The sequence below is a fragment of the Castor canadensis genome, chromosome 4 (assembly GCF_047511655.1).
Source record: "Castor canadensis chromosome 4, mCasCan1.hap1v2, whole genome shotgun sequence".
Classification (NCBI taxonomy): Eukaryota; Metazoa; Chordata; class Mammalia; order Rodentia; family Castoridae; genus Castor; species Castor canadensis.
The window spans coordinates 123634257-123651525 of record NC_133389.1 but is presented as its reverse complement, the minus strand read 5'-3'; the positions used below and the strand labels follow the sequence as shown (position 1 = coordinate 123651525).

The following is a 17269-nucleotide window of genomic DNA, read 5'->3' as shown; positions in this document are numbered from 1 at the left end:
CTGTCCATTAAAAAAGCCTAGAAGCTACAACTCTCCTATATCAACACATTTCATATTTAAATTTCTCACAAAAAATAGGCAGAGATCCTTAGAGAAAGAGATGAGTTCAGGGATGAGAAAAGCACACAATAAGCCTAGATTATGTGTGAAAAAGAGCAAGGAAATGTTCAACACCACAGGGATACTTTCATAATGACCCAAGAGAGTTCTGATAAAACAAATTTGAGAAAACTGAGTATCAGAAAGAATAATGGTAAGAGATAACACATTCATTGATTCTTTTCAAGAAAAAGAATAAAAGGATAAATGGGTAGCATTTCAATGCATCATCTTATGGGCATCACCAAGAATGAGACAAATCCACTCTATATGAGACTCCTACCTAATATGATGCCTGGAAAGGAATACTACCTTGTAATACCCTTGTCGAATGTTTAACTTGAATCTAATACTAGGAAAATAGTCACACAAACCCAGATGCTCAGACATTCTATGGAATAGCCAACCTGACTCTTTGAAACTTTCAAAAAGAACTGAGAGACTATTCTAAATTTTAAAAGACCAACGAGAAATGACAACTAAAAGCACTATATGATCTTTTATTGGATCCAGAACCAATAAAAAAAATCTGCTATAAAAAATATTTCTGGTTCTCACCACAAAGAAATGACAAGTAGGTGAGATGATAAATGGCCCTAATCTCTACTACTTTCTATAATCATTCTCTCTAGCCAGTCACTGTAACTTTGCAACTCCTTCCACCAAGTTACAGAGTTTCAGAGCTGGCCAGCTAGCACTGGTGATATACTATCACACTTTAAAAGAAAACTGTGTAACATAACAAGATCTCTTTGTTAAGGCCTTCTTCCAATATTCATGTCTAGGAAAGTGATAAAAAATAAGATAAAGAGTCTTTGCTATTTGGATCTAAATTAATCTTTGTTCTAAATATCTATAGTTATAACTAGACAAAGATATTACTTTCACTTAATACAGATATTTATTCATCTGTTTTATATATATATATATACATATCTTGCCTCTGAAATGTTCCTATTGAGTAATTAGTTTGAGCTTACCTGAGGATGCTTGTAATAGTACAACCAATCCCGTAGGTCGGTCTTCAGAGGAGGGCCCACTCTGTCCACAAATAACACAATCATATACTGCCTCAGAAACTTGTGGCTCTGCTGTAGTAATCTCCATGGGACTATCATTCTCAGGAGAATCTGAGGGGAAAATGTTACAACTCTTAATTCCTAAAGGAAAATATCCCTCTTTGATTAAAATGGAAAACAGAAACAATCACTTCAAATAATTAACTTCAATACCAATAAAGGTATACAGTAATAAAACTATAGAAGACCTGTTCAAGTAAAATGATTACTCAGAGAAAAAAATTAGACAAAAGTGTGGTGTTGATATAATGAAAGACTTTAAATAACATGATTATATACTCCTAATGTATCATTCACATTTAAAATTGATATCAAAAACAGAAACAAAGACTTTTGTATCAAAAAAGAAAAAAAATTTAATTAGCATTTTAAGGAAAGAAAGGGGAGGTTGTTTGTCATAATTTTCTGTGAGGCACCTAGGAAGAAATTTACAAGATGGCAACTTTTAAGGAAGAAAAAAAAAAAAAACAAAGATAGTAAGTATATAGTAGGAGGAAAAAGAGGTCACAATTTTTTTTCTTTTTTACTCTCAAGTCTACTGATTATATCTCAGAAATAAGTTATCAATGCTTATATATTCAAAGAAATAATTATATATATTACACATTAATAAAGAACTATTACAGAAAATAACAATAATCTTCTAGTGATATATCATTAACAACAAGAATTAAAATATTGAGACAAAAATGATCTGTACAAAAGATACTTAAATTTATGAACATCAAGGATGCTACCCAAAAACAAAACAAAAAAAAATGAGCAGGGAAGATTGGTAAACAGAAATGCTTTATGAGATATTTAGAAGATGGAGGCACATTCCATTCTGAAATGTACAAATACATGTCAGAAACAGGAAAGATGTTACTTCAGTATTTTTAATAAAAATTCATGCAGATAAATATATACCTGATATTTATCAAGAATAACTAAGAGGAAAAGGAGCAGGAATTTAAAATGGATCTCTGGATAATGCCTAGTATTAATGGAAATAAAAATAAGCCAACAAAGAAATGAGAAAACAGAATCAAAACCAGAACCCACAGTATCTATGAAAGTAGGTAGGATTAGAGGTCAAAATAAAAAGATTTCAAAAGATAGTAAAATTTTGAAATCTTTAGCTCATTAAAATTTGACACAGGATTATTTTGGGATTTAGGGAGAAAACTCAATACAAAAAAAGAAAAAGGTTTCTATTTGCTCTTAAGCTCAAAGAAGAAATCACAAATATTTGGTTTAAAGTGTAATGAAATAACACAATCTCATTTTAAGTGCCAAAGAAACAGAATTTCGTTAACCCTATAGCCTTTGTTTATCCCATGCACAAAGACAGTTTTCTTTTTAAAATAAGGCTTATATAATCAACTTGAAAAACCTCAAGAAAATCCTTTTACTGAAATGCATTATAAAGGAGATTGCTAAATAACCTTTTCTAGAGTTTTTTAAACAAAGGCTTGACAATCTCTCCAGAGATACAGTGCATGGAAATGCAACAGATGATCACTTTTTTCATGCAGAGTAATTTTTAATTGAATTGTAACTTTAATAATTATAAACACTAATGTCCTTTTCCCCAAGGAAACTAAAAAGATCATGATTCTTTATGTTTTGTAATGAATTAAAATATATTGTTGGTAACTTATTATTGATCTTATCATTCTAGTACCCAATGTTTACATTTTGGTAAGGATTTTTAAAAGATCTATGACCAAATTAAATGCTTGCATTTAAATGTGATTACTGTTTCTCACCTATAAAGATATGGAAAAATTTAATTAGAAGCATCCTATTCTGAAAGTAATGCTCAAGAAAGTACGTATTATATAGTTACATAGAGAACAGAAACAGGAAAACAACTGCATAGGTTAGAAACAAAAATACTGGTTACTCTTGAAAGAAGCATTGACAGAAAAAGAACACAGAGGGACTTTGGCGGATGCTGGTAATGTTTTGTTTCTCAATCTGGATGCTGGTTATATGGCTACACTCAGTTTGTAAACCCAATGAGTTCTATTCTAACTGAACAAAACTGGTATATTTTTAAATAAGCATTACAAATAAAGATACTTAATTCTGCCAACTACATGTACACATCAGTATCTGCACATATTTGTCACATACACACCCCAAAATTTAAAGGCTATACAGTTCTACAAAATTATATAATAAAGAGATTATAATGTTTTACAATCTATGTAAACTCTAAGTGCATGACTACAAATGCAAAACTGAGATTGTTAATAGTTAAAGGTGACCAAACCCAGATCATTCTCTAAAAATGAAGACATTGTCACCAAACAAACCTGGAATTTTTAGGGTTTAACTTTGAATTTTCAATATAATTAAACTTCAAAAATTTTAGGTTTTTCTCTATAAAATTCACATCCTTTTAGAACAAAAGTAAATACTTAAAATCACCATAATTGATATTATTACAATAAAGGCAAAAAAAAGATGAATACCTAGAGCAATAAGGTTGGGTTTCACATAAACAGAAAAGAATCTATCTGAATTAAACAGAAAAGCTATTTCATTTTGCGAAGTTCTGCTTACAATCATTTTGCAAAGTTCTGCTTACAATCACTTCAAAAATAGCCCTAATTCTCTACTATTTCCTATAACCACTTTCTTCATCCAATCACTCTGTCTTTGCAATTCTGTCCACCAAGCTACAGAGTTTACGAACTGGAGCTGGAGCCAGTGGTCCATCATTTGGTTAGCATGCATGAAGCACTAGGTTAGATCCCCAGTACCATCAAAACAAACAAACAAAAAGATACAGAGTTTATTTCCCCACACTTTGAATATAGGTTGACCTTAATTGGCTTTAACCAAGAGAACATGGCAGAAACAACAATATACCTTTCCAAGACTAGGCCTAATGTGAACTTGAAAGCTTTCTTTTTCTCCTGCACTCACTCTTAACTGTTATCATTCCCATAAAGGAGAGACCACACAGAGCAAGTTAAGTGGTCCCACAAGCTCAGGCCAGTCCCCGGTTTAACCATCAGAAGATCACAGGTTTATGAGTGAACCCAGATAAGATGAGTTAAGTCCCCTACAGAAAAGTTTAATCTAAATTAACACAACTATTCAGCCAGTCTACTGACTCATGAGAAATAACAAGAGGTTGTTGCCTTCAGTCACTAAATTTTAAGGTGTTTTTCTACATAAGATTACAAATTGATATGATTCTATTGTATGTTAATTACAATAAGGAATCATCCAAAGAATCAAATACTCTGTTTTATCAAGATTAAGTAGTAAGAGCTAATATTTAAAGTAATAAAGGTGTTTCAGAATCTTTCCTAGTTTATAAAAACTTGAGTATGGGTGATAAATTCTCTATGTAAGAATGCATACAGAAATCTTAAACTGGCTGAAACTACCATAGGAAAGGGACTAAAGTAGAATGTAGATAATTAGAGGAAATAAACTAATTGGGGGAATAACACATATATACATGGAAATATAATACGGAAACTCTCTGTATAGCTATCATTATTTCAAACAAACAAAAATGTCATGTTTTTCTTTTTATATTTTGCCTTTTGTCTTCTGCAAAAAGGAGGCAGAACAGATCCTACCCAGGAGGGAGGGATGGCACCAGTGGGAGGGGGAAGGTGCGGGGAAAGGGGGTAGGAAGTTGAATACAATGCAACAAATATGTATACATGCATGTAAATGCAATAATGATACCTGTTGTAACTATTCCATGAATCCAGGGAGGAGGGGATAAAGGGGAGTGGTGAAGGGGGTGAATTCAAGTGTGATACAAATGTCACAATGTACCCCCACACAGCAAAACAAGAAAAAAAATGAAAGAAAAAACAGAATATTTTCTAGTTTAAAGGATTAAAAAATCATTTCTCAAAAGGTAGCATTTTAATATCTACTTATAGTTTGTAACTATTTAATTTTTATCAATGTGAAAAGTTTAAGACTTCAGGAATATTATAGTTCTACTTCAGGAGTTTTCATTGTGATACAAAATTTCTTATTCTAACATTGGTTAATATAATTTAGTCTATTTTCACATTAAATTAATGCTTAATTATGAAGACTTTACTTTTAACTTTTATACTCATAAAGTCATTGGGTTAAGCTAAAATAAGTATTTGTAAAACAATGAAATATCTTGCTGCATGTTTTGCTTCCATGTTTATGGGGTTGTGTGGCTGAATAGAGGAAAGAATGGGTAAATGATATAGGGATAATGTATTTGATGCTCTCAAAGTTATGTGAAATACCATTTTTGTTCAAAAACATTAAGCCTCACTTGGAGAATGCTCAATTGCAAAACACCTGTAGCACAGGATAAAGTGTTGTCTGCAGTCAAGAGGCAGGCAAAAGAATTTTCCATGTTGTATAAATTAATTCAATGGCAGCTCATGGCAGGGGAAAAAGATAGTATATACTAGGAGATAAAAGAGATGGTTTGTTTTTTTCTTTCTTTCTCCCAATTCTACTGATTATATCTCAGAAATAACCTACTACGCATAAACTGTGTACGGTACCAGAGTTTACTCTTTCTTAAGAAAACTGACTTTCCTGAGAGTTACAGTATTATTTCACAATATCATTAGTTTTGGTCTGTGTCCTCATAAACAAGTGGGAGTATCAGATTTTTGGATTTTAGCCATAGCCATGCAGTGGTATCTCACTGCTGTTTTAGTTTGCGCTTCCCTAAATGGCAAATAATGCTAAGCATCTTTTGATATGTGTATTTGCCATCCATACATCTTCTTGATAAGTGTCTTGATAAGATGTTCAGAAATCTTGCTCATTTCTTAGTTGGGTCATTTCCCTATTGTGGAATTCTTTGTACAGTTTGGATGTGTGTTTTGCAAATATTTTCTCTCAGCCTATGGATTATTATTATTACATTCTCAGTAATATATCTCACAAAGAAGATTTTAATCTCAATAAAGTCCAACTTATCCACTTTATTTTTAGGGATCACACATTTAATGTTATATCTAAAAAATCACCATCAAATTCAGGGGCACATCGATTTTCTCCTATATTTTCTCATAGCTTTCTATGATCTTATCTTGCTTATATGCAGAACAGATTATGTTGGTTTTTTAAAAAATGTTTTTGGCTTGGTACCATTGTGTAATCTGATATATGGAACAAAAATAACACTTTTTTGGATGGGCTTTTTTTTTTTAATATATCACATCACAGATGACTGACTGAAAATGATACACACAGCAGCACCATCCCTCAAAATTGAAGATACTTATGTTTAAAGCAAACACATAAAAAGTAGTATATCCATGAGATGCTATTTTCAATGCAGAAGAATTTAAGTAGTTTCCATTTAGTTAACAAAACAATAATTTCACAAGTTAACACAGCAAAATTCAAAATTAGATTAAAATATTTTTCAAAATGATCCTTTACAATATAGATGCCATAGTCACAGGTACACAGAAGTATGCATTCTATGTTATTCCAATGCCACAAATAAGTCAATCCTACCTAAAAGAGGGCAAAGTTCACAGTCAGGAAAAAAATCCAAGGAAGAAGAAGAAGAACATAAAACAGAATCTAATTTACTATAGAGTCATACCCACAGTGTCCCAGCAGCAAAAAGATGTGTCTGGGAACAAGGAGCAAAAATTCAAAGATCATTCTCTCTCATAAAAGAAGAAATGCCAATTAAAACTAAACCAAGATACCACTTCTCTTCATCTATAAGATTAGCAAAAATACAAGTTTGACAACATAATCTAATGACAAGAATATAAAGAAACTGACACATTGCTGGTAGGAATGCAAAACAGTACAACCCCTATGGAGTAATTTTGATAATATCTACCAAAAATAACATGTGCATTTGCCCCTTCACCCAGCAATGCCACTTGTTGATCTGCCTCATTTTCCCACATCCTTTATCCCAATGGAACTGCTCTTTCTCTCTGTCCACTCTTCTCCTCCTTCCCTCTAGCTTCCTCAAGGGATGCATTCCCTTATGGTGGGCATTCCCTTATTCAAGATACTACTCAATCTCCTCGTGGTACTTTACATAATCAATTACTCAGAAAACCACTTTTGTTTTAACTCATTTGGAAGTGGTAGATAGCAGATAAAAACAATTTCTAAGAAAGGTGTCAGTGGCTCACACTTGTAATTCCAGTCACTTGGGAGGCTAAGATTGGGAGAATCTCAGTTGAAGGCCAACCCAGGCAAACAGTTCACAAGACCCCATCTCCAAAATAAACACACAAAAAATTTAGAAGTAAAATTTGCAATCTGATATTCTGTAATTTATTAGAGAGAGAGAGAGACCAAATACAGAAAACTATTATCAAGGCAATGGATATATTGGCATATGGGTGTCACAATACTATTCTTTGAGCTTTTCTGTATGTTTGGGATTTTTTGTAAGAAAAAGGTATAAACACTAGGAGGCAGGGGTCACTGAAAGTTATCCTAGAGGATTGTTATTTCAACACTAAGGGACACCACATGAAAATTTTTTCTCAGAGCTTCAGAAGTCGAAATCTTCAGACTGGAAAGGCACATTAAGTTCTAAGAAGGAAGAAAAAGATCTAACATAGATACAAATGGTAAACTCTCACATCTCTAAGGATCAGGTCATCATAAAAGCATCAAGGGGAAGGCAAATATGCTTACCTACAAAGGTATAAGAATCAGATTACCACCAACTTCTCAGCAAATGAATGATAAAAGACAAAAGAGCAATGCCTTCAGTTGTGACAGAAAATGTGTTATCAACCTAGCATTCTACATTCATCCAAACAATCAAGTATGAGAGCAGACTATCATCCCTTCCTGAGACAGGACCTTCCATGTAAGCATTATTAGGAATATGCGTGAGATTGCACTCCAACAAGACAAAATCAAAACAAGATGAGGTAAGATGCAGGTAATAGTAGATCAACCCTGCAAGAGAAAAAGCTCAAGGTAATGGTATATGTCATGCCTGGAGAGCAAATGAGCCTGACTACGACAGTATCCCACACAAAGGATAGGATGACTGAGTGGGTAGAATAATAAGGATACTATAGTTCATATAACACTTAAAATTTAAAACTGAAAAAGGACAGTTGGAAGCTTCAGGGAAAACAAAAGGCAGTAACAAAGTCAAGGCCCAAAGAGAAACAAATATAAAGTTTTATGGGTTTTTAGTGATCAAGGGACTGTAAGAAAAGAGGTAATATACTAAAAAGAGCCTTAAACTGATCCAGGAATCAGGTCACTGGAGTAAAAAGAAAAAAGTAAATGGATCCTAGTGTATTACTCTACTCAACAACATTTAAGAAGTCATATTAAAGTAAATTCTTCATTGTTTTAAAGTCAACTTTTGGATCAAAAATGTTATTGAAACTGCAAAACAAAATGTCAGCAACATTGGCAATTCAAAAATAAACAAGTAGCTAATAAAGGCAAGAGATGAAAATGGAAAAATAAAAGGAAGGATAAGAGTATTTATGAGTTTTATATGCCTTCATATAAAATAAACTATATCAATAAAATAGATACCATAATTATATTAAATATGTAAAAACAAAAATATATTTTATCACTTTTGGAAAGAAAAAGAAAGAGATGGTGAAACAGAAAGTAGTGTCAATGAATTAAGCCTTCATCCTTCGTAAGAGAAAGTCAACTGAAACTAAGCAAATCCCATAAACAGAATTCAAGTATTCTTTTCAGCAAGAACATAAACTCCCCTGCTAATTATTTAAAGGACATTAGGCTAAATATGGACTAGCCCCCTCTCCATGCCTCTTCTGGCCGCTGGTTATGTGTGCTTATGAGCACAAAAATGCATGGAAATACACACATATGTGTATCTCTGAGTATCCTTTTACACACATTGGAAAAATAAATTAAATCACAGTCTCAGTTTTCAGTCAACCAGTATACAAAAATCAGTAGCTCTTTTATCCACCAATAATGAACTCACCAAGAAAGAAGTAATAGCCTCAAAAAAATTAAAGAACGTAGGAAAAAGCCTAACCAAAGAGGTTTAAGACCTCTATAATGACGGGGAATTCCAAGATGGCGGCTAGAGAGAGGAAGCAGAAAGCGAGCCTCCTATAGTGAAATCTTGGAGAGACGCTGGAGACACACTTTGCAGGCATAATCACCGAGAAAAGGCATAACTTTGACTCCTCCACATCTCCAGCCGGCGCAGAGAATCTCCACTTCACGTTAAACGGAGAACCGAGGAGGCCCCCGGGCCGCCAGTGGCCGGCGCCCATACGGCTTGGGAAGACACGGACCAGGTGAGCTTCGCGGTACCGCGGTTCCCCCACAGACAAGCCTGGGCCAGAGCAGCATAGCCCCCTGGACAGACTGACCTCCACCCGGGAAAAAAAGAGAAACTGAGTACTAAGCAATAAGAACAGTTAAGACGCGCTGGAAAGAGGGTGGGGCGCCCTGAGCGCTGAAGATTGGGGGAAGGGAATCCTTCCCGGGACTGTAAATAAACGAGCCGGGCGGGCCGGAGAGGCTCTGGCGGGAGCGGGGCGCGCCAGCAACCAGGAGCGGGGACGCTTGTGAGAGGAGGGAAGACCCACTTCCCACGTGAACTGTAAATAAACACGCAGGCCTGACAACGCGGGGCAGTGTCACCTTTCCCAGTGCTTGGAAAGGGGAAAGCCTGTAGCAGAGGCCCCCGCACAGGAGAACTCTGAGCAAACAAAGCCTGTGGGACCAGGTGAGTGCTAGCTCACCCCAGAGATCTGCATAAATAACGCCGCCAGCTACAGGCTGAGAGCAGCAGGCAGGCAAGCCACAGTTGCAGACACCACTCTCAGAACTGTCTCCAGACGCTTTTTTTTTTTCTTTTTCTCCCTACCTTTGATGAGAGAACAACCGAATTACACCTGCAAGCCGAAAAACTTACTGAAACTGTATTGCATTTGAACTGGGGACACTTGGTGGGGCTTTTTTTTTTTTTCTTCTGTGTGTGTGTGAGTGTAGTTTTGTTCTACTTTATGCATCCCCTTTGATGAGACAACTACAGAACAACATCTGAGGCACCAACTCCAGGACTGGAGATTGAGACGGACATCCAAATTATTAAGACTGAAATTGCATTGCATATAAACTTGGAAGTTTTTTGGTTTTTTGGTTTTTTTTGTTTTTTTTAATTTTCTATTTTCCATTTTATTTTAATTCATTTTTATAAATAGATATTACTTTCATATACTTATTTTTTTTTTTATCTTTGATTTTCAATCCTCTCTCTGTCACTCTATTGTCTGTTCAGCTTACTGTCCATTAGTACACTAACACTCCCTGTTTATACCTTTGAAACTCTCTTGTCTGATACCTTGTTCTGCTTTCTCCCTCTTGTCTGTATATTTGTTTTCCGCTTTTCTTTAACTTCTTGCTTTCCATCTCAGCTCACTCTTCCATTCTCAATATTACCATTGTTATTATTACAAGCTAGAAAATACTTAATTACACACAGTACAGGGACAGTAACAACACCAAGGACAATGACAGGAAGACAGAAAAAACAAGGAAACCAGTTTCCCCACAGCAAAAAATTAGTACAGGAACCAGAGGGGAATGAAGAGAACAGAAACTCAGAGCCAGACTCCAACAAAATGAAGATAAACTATGCCAAAGGACCCAATGAAGCCTACAAGAATAATTTAAAAGAAGACATACTACAAGTACTCAATGAGAATTTTATAGAGATGATACTGGATAGGGTCAACCAAAATGTACAGGAGACACTCAAGAAATTCCAAGACAATAAAAATAGAGAATTTGAAAAAGCAAAAGAAGAAATAAAGGAAACCATAGAAGCACTGTATAAACACCAAAGTGAAAGAGAAAACACAATGAATAAACGGATAAATGAACTCAGGACAAAAATAGACAACATTAAAGAAGGAAACAGCCAGGATATGGAAAACCTCAGAAAAAAGAACGAAACAGAACTGCAAAACAAAACGGAAGGCCAATCCAGCAGAATAGAACAAACAGAAGACAGAATCTCAGAACTTGAAGATGAAATGGTAATTAAAGGAAAAACTGAAGAACTACTAATTAAACAACTCAAGACCTGTGAAAAGAAAATGCAAGAACTCACCGACTCCATCAAAAGACCAAACTTGAGAATCATGGGCATCGAAGAAGGAGAAGAGGTGCAAGCGAAGGGAATGCGTAATATATTCAACAAAATAATAACGGAAAATTTCCCAAATCTAGAGAAAGATATTCCCATACAAATGCAAGAGGCCTCCAGGACACCAAACAGACCAGATCAAAATAGAACTACTCCACGACATATCATCATTAAAACAACAAGTTCAGAAACTAAGGAAAGAATATTGAAGGCTGCAAGAGAGAAAAAACAAGTAACATACAAAGGTAAACCCATCAAAATCACAGCAGACTTCTCAACAGAAACATTAAAAGCAAGAAGAGCGTGGGGTGAGATCTTCCGGGCACTGAATGAAAATAACTTCAACCCCAGGATACTCTACCCAGCAAAGCTATCATTCAAAATAGATGGAGCAATAAAAGTCTTCCATGATAAGCAGAAACTAAAACAATATGTGACCACAAAGCCACCATTACAAAAGATTCTGCAAGGGATCCTGCACACAGAAAGTGACACCCAACTTAACCATGAAAAGGCAGGCAGCACCAAACCACAGGATAAGAAAAAGCAAGACAGTAGAGAGTAACATCAAGTTAGGTACACACAATCAAACCTTCAAACAACTAAGATAACTAAATGGCAGGAATCACCACATACCTATCAGTACTAACACTTAATGTTAATGGACTTAATTCACCCATCAAAAGACACTGTTTGACAAAATGGATTAAAAAAGAAGATCCAACAATTTGTTGCTTACAGGAGACTCATCTCACCGACAGAAATAAGCATATGCTTAGGATGAAAGGCTGGAAGAAGATTTACCAAACCAATGGCCCCCGAAAACAAGCAGGAGTAGCAATACTTATCTCTGACAAAGTAGACTTCAAACCTACATTGATCAAACGAGATAAAGAAGGACATTCCATACTAATAAAAGGGGAAATAGACCAAAAGGAAATAATAATCATCAATCTGTACGCACCCAATGTCAACGCACCCAACTTCATCAAACATACCCTGAAAGACCTAAAAGCATATATAAACGCCAACACAGTGGTTGTGGGAGACTTTAACACTCCATTATCATCAATAGATAGGTCATCCAAACAAAAACTCAATAAAGAAATCCAAGATCTAAAATATGCAATAGATCAAGTGGACCTACTAGATGTCTACAGAACATTTCATCCAACCTCTACACAATATACATTCTTCTCAGCAGCCCATGGAACCTTCTCCAAAATAGATCATATCCTAGGGCACAAAGCAAGCCTCAGCAAATATAAGAAAATAGAAATAATACCATGCATACTATCTGACCACAATGCAGTAAAAGTAGAACTCAACAACAAAAGTAAAGACAAAAAACATGCAAACAGCTGGAAACTAAATAACTCATTACTTAATGAAGAATGGATCATCGATGCAATAAAAGAGGAAATTAAAAAGTTCCTAGAAGTCAATGAAAATGAAAACACAACCTACCAGAACCTATGGGACACAGCTAAGGCAGTCTTGAGAGGAAAGTTTATAGCCATGAGTGCATATATTAAAAAGATTGAAAGATCCCAAATCAATGACCTAATGATACATCTCAAACTCCTAGAAAAACAAGAACAAGCAAATCCCAAAACAAACAGAAGGAGAGAAATAATAAAAATAAGAGCTGAAATCAACGAAATAGAAGCCAAAAAAACCATACAAAGAATTAATGAAACAAAAAGTTGGTTCTTTGAAAAAATAAACAAGATCGATAGACCCCTGGCAAACCTGACTAAAATGAGGAGAGAAAAAACCCAAATTAGTAGAATCAGGAATGCAAAAGGGGAGATAACAACAAACACCATGGAAGTCCAGGAAATCATCAGAGACTACTTTGAGAACCTATATTCAAATAAATTTGAAAATCTAAAAGATATGGACAGATTTCTAGATACATATGATCATCCAAAACTGAACCAAGAGGAAATTAATCACCTGAATAGACCTATAACACAAAATGAAATTGAAGCAGCAATCAAGAGTCTCCCCAAAAAGAAAAGTCCAGGACCTGATGGATTCTCTGCTGAATTCTATCAGACCTTTAAAGAAGAACTGATACCAACCCTCCTTAAACTGTTCCATGAAATAGAAAGGGAAGGAAAACTGCCAAACACATTTTATGAAGCCACTATTACACTTATCCCAAAACCAGGCAAAGACACCTCCAAAAAGGAGAACTATAGGCCAATCTCCTTAATGAACATTGATGCAAAAATCCTCAACAAAATAATGGCAAATCGAATTCAGCAACACATCAAAAAGATTATTCACCACGACCAGGTAGGCTTCATCCCAGGGATGCAGGGGTGGTTCAACATACGAAAATCAATAAACGTAATAAACCACATTAACAGAAGCAAAGACAAAAACCACTTGATCATCTCAATAGATGCAGAAAAAGCCTTTGATAAGATCCAACACCACTTCATGATAAAAGCTCTAAGAAAACTAGGAATAGAAGGAAAGTTCCTCAACATTATAAAAGCTATATATGACAAACCTACAGCCAGCATTATACTTAACAGAGAAAAATTAAAACCATTCCCTCTAAAATCAGGAACCAGACAAGGATGCCCACTATCTCCACTCCTATTCAACATAGTACTGGAATTCCTAGCCAGAGCAATTAGGCAAGAAGAAGGAATAAAAGGAATACAAATAGGTAAAGAAACTGTCAAAATATCCCTATTTGCAGACGACATGATCCTATACCTTAAAGACCCAAAAAACTCTACTCAGAAGCTTCTAGACATCATCAATAGCTATAGCAAGGTAGCAGGATATAAAATCAACATAGAAAAATCATTAGCATTTCTATACACTAACAATGAGCAAACGGAAAAAGAATGTATGAAAACAATTCCATTTACAATAGCCTCAAAAAAAATCAAATACCTAGGTGTAAACCTAACAAAAGATGTGAAAGACCTCTACAAGGAAAACTATACACTTCTGAAGAAAGAGATTGAGGAAGACTATAGAAAGTGGAGAGATCTCCCATGCTCATGGATTGGTAGAATCAACATAGTAAAAATGTCTATACTCCCAAAAGTAATCTACATGTTTAATGCAATTCCCATCAAAATTCCAATGACATTCATCAAAGAGATTGAAAAATCTACTGTTAAATTTATATGGAAACACAAGAGGCCACGAATAGCCAAGGCAATACTCAGTCAAAAGAACAATGCAGGAGGTATCACAATACCTGACTTCAAACTATATTACAAAGCAATAATAATAAAAACAGCATGGTACTGGCACAAAAACAGACATGAAGACCAGTGGAACAGAATAGAGGACCCAGATATGAAGCCACACAACTATAAGCAACTTATCTTTGACAAAGGAGCTAAAAATATATGATGGAAAAATAGCAGCCTCTTCAACAAAAACTGCTGGGAAAACTGGTTAGCAGTCTGCAAAAAACTGACACTAGATCCATGTATGTCACCCTATACCAATATTAACTCAAAATGGATCAAGGATCTTAATATCAGACCCCAAACTCTAAAGTTGATACAGGAAAGAGTAGGAAATACTCTGGAGTTAGTAGGTATAGGTAAGAACTTTCTCAACGAAACCTCAGCAGCACAGCAACTAAGAGATAGCATAGATAAATGAGACCTCATAAAACTAAAAAGCTTCTGTTCATTGAAAGAAATGGTCTCTAAACTGAAGAGAACACCCACAGAGTGGGAGAAAATATTTGCCAGCTACACATCAGACAAAGGACTGATAACCAGAATATATAGGGAACTTAAAAAACTAAATTCTCCCAAAACTAATGAACCAATAAAGAAATGGGCAGGTGAACTAAACAGAACTTTCTCAAAAGAAGAAATTCAAATGGCCAGAAAACACATGAAAAAATGCTCACCATCTCTAGCAATAAAGGAAATGCAAATTAAAACCACACTAAGATTCCACCTCACCCCTGTTAGAATAGCCATCATCAGCAACACCACCAACAACAGGTGTTGGCGAGGATGCGGGGAAAAAGGAACCCTCTTACACTGTTGGTGGGAATGTAGACTAGTACAACCACTCTGGAAAAAAATTTGGAGGCTACTTAAAAAGCTGGACATCGATCTACCATTTGATCCAGCAATACCACTCTTGGGGATATACCCAAAAGACTGTTACTCCAGAGGCACCTGCACATCCATGTTTATTGCGGCACTATTCACAATAGCCAAGTTATGGAAACAGCCAAGATGCCCCAGCACTGACGAATGGATTAAGAAAATGTGGTATCTATACACAATGGAATTTTATGCAGCCATGAAGAAGAACGAAATGTTATCATTCGCTGGTAAATGGATGGAATTGGAGAACATCATTCTGAGTGAGGTTAGCCTGGCTCAAAAGACCAAAAATCGTATGTTCTCCCTCATATGTGGACATTAGATCAAGGGCAAACACAACAAGGGGATTGGACTATGAGCACATGATAAAAGCGAGAGCACCAAGGGAGGGGTGAGGATAGGTAAGACACCTAAAAAACTAGCTAGCATTTGTTGCCCTTAATGCAGAGAAACTAAAGCAGATACCTTAAAGCAACTGAGGCCAATAGGAAAAGGGGACCAGGAACTAGAGAAAAGGTTAGATTAAAAAGAATTAACCTAGAAGGTAACACCCACGCACAGGAAATCAATGTGAGTCAATGCCCTGTATAGCTATCCTTATCTCAACCAGCAAAACCCCTTGTTCCTTCCTATTATTGCTTATACTCTCTCTACAACAAAATTAGAGATAAGGGCAAAATAGTTTCTGCTGGGTATTGAGGGGGGGAGCGGGAGGGGGTGGAGTGGGTGGTAAGGGAGGGGGTGGGGGCAGGGGGGAGAAATAAACCAAGCCTTGTATGCACATATGAATAATAAAAGAAAAATGAAAAAGAAAAAAAAAAAAAAAGACCTCTATAATGAAATAAAACATCAAAGAAAGAAATTGAAGAAAACACTAAAAACTGAAAAGACCTCCCACATTCATGGGTTGGGAGAATCAATATTGTTAAAATGACCATACTACTGAACGTGATCTACAGATTCAATGCAATCCTCATTAAAATTCCAATGACATTTTCACAGGATTAGGGAAAACAATCCTAAAATTCATATGGTAGCACAAAAGCCCCCAAATAGCCAAAGTTATCCTGAACAAAAAGAACAGTGCTAGAAGCATCATAACACCTGATTTCAAAACATACTACAGATCCATAGACTAATTAAAAGAGCCAGAAATACACCCGCGCAACTATGGCCATCAGATTCTTGACAAAAGTGACAAAAACATACATTGGCCTCTTTAACAAATGGTTAAAGAAAACTGGGAAAACTGGAAATTCACATGACAAAGAATGAAACTAGATCCCTACCTCTCACCTTGTACAAAAATCAGCTCAAAATGGATCAAAGACCTTAATGTAAGACCTGAATCTCTAAAATTCCTAATGAAAAACACAGGGGAAATACTTCAAGAAATTGGCACAAGTAATAATGTCCTAGGATACCAATATCTCAGGGAATAAAAACAAGAATTGACAAATGAAAGTGTATCAAATTTAAAAAGCTTCTGCACAACAAAGCAAACAATCAATAGAGTGAAGAGGTAACCTACAGAAAAGGAGAAAATTTTTTGTCAGCAATTCATCTGACAGATTATTATCCAAAGTATATTAAGAACTCAAAAAACTCAACAACAAAAGAACAAGTAATCCAAACACATCAGCAAGTGATCTGAATCATCACCTCTCAAAAGAAATAAAAGTGACCACTAAATACATGAAAAATGTTCAATATCTTTAGCCATCGGGAAAATGCAAATCAATACTATACTGGAGCTAGGCATGTGACACACAGCTATAATCCCAGTACCTGGGAGGCTGAAGCAGGAGGATTCTGAGTTCCAGGCCATCCTGGGCTACATAGCCAAATCCTGTTTA

General features: G+C 35.5%; 1 protein-coding gene across 7 annotated transcripts in view; it reads right to left on the bottom strand.

Moving 5' to 3' along the window:
- Positions 1–17269, bottom strand: part of Ubr3 (ubiquitin protein ligase E3 component n-recognin 3) — a 207193-nt gene that overhangs the window by 82693 nt on the left and 107231 nt on the right. For all 7 annotated transcript variants that reach the window (XR_012447249.1, XM_074071067.1, XM_074071068.1 and 4 more), the window contains one exon: positions 1080–1229. Coding sequence is in view for 6 of the 7 variants with exons in the window: in XM_074071067.1 (XP_073927168.1) it covers positions 1080–1229 (150 nt within the window). In the remaining variant the exon portion in view is untranslated. The remainder of the gene's footprint in view (positions 1–1079; positions 1230–17269) is intronic.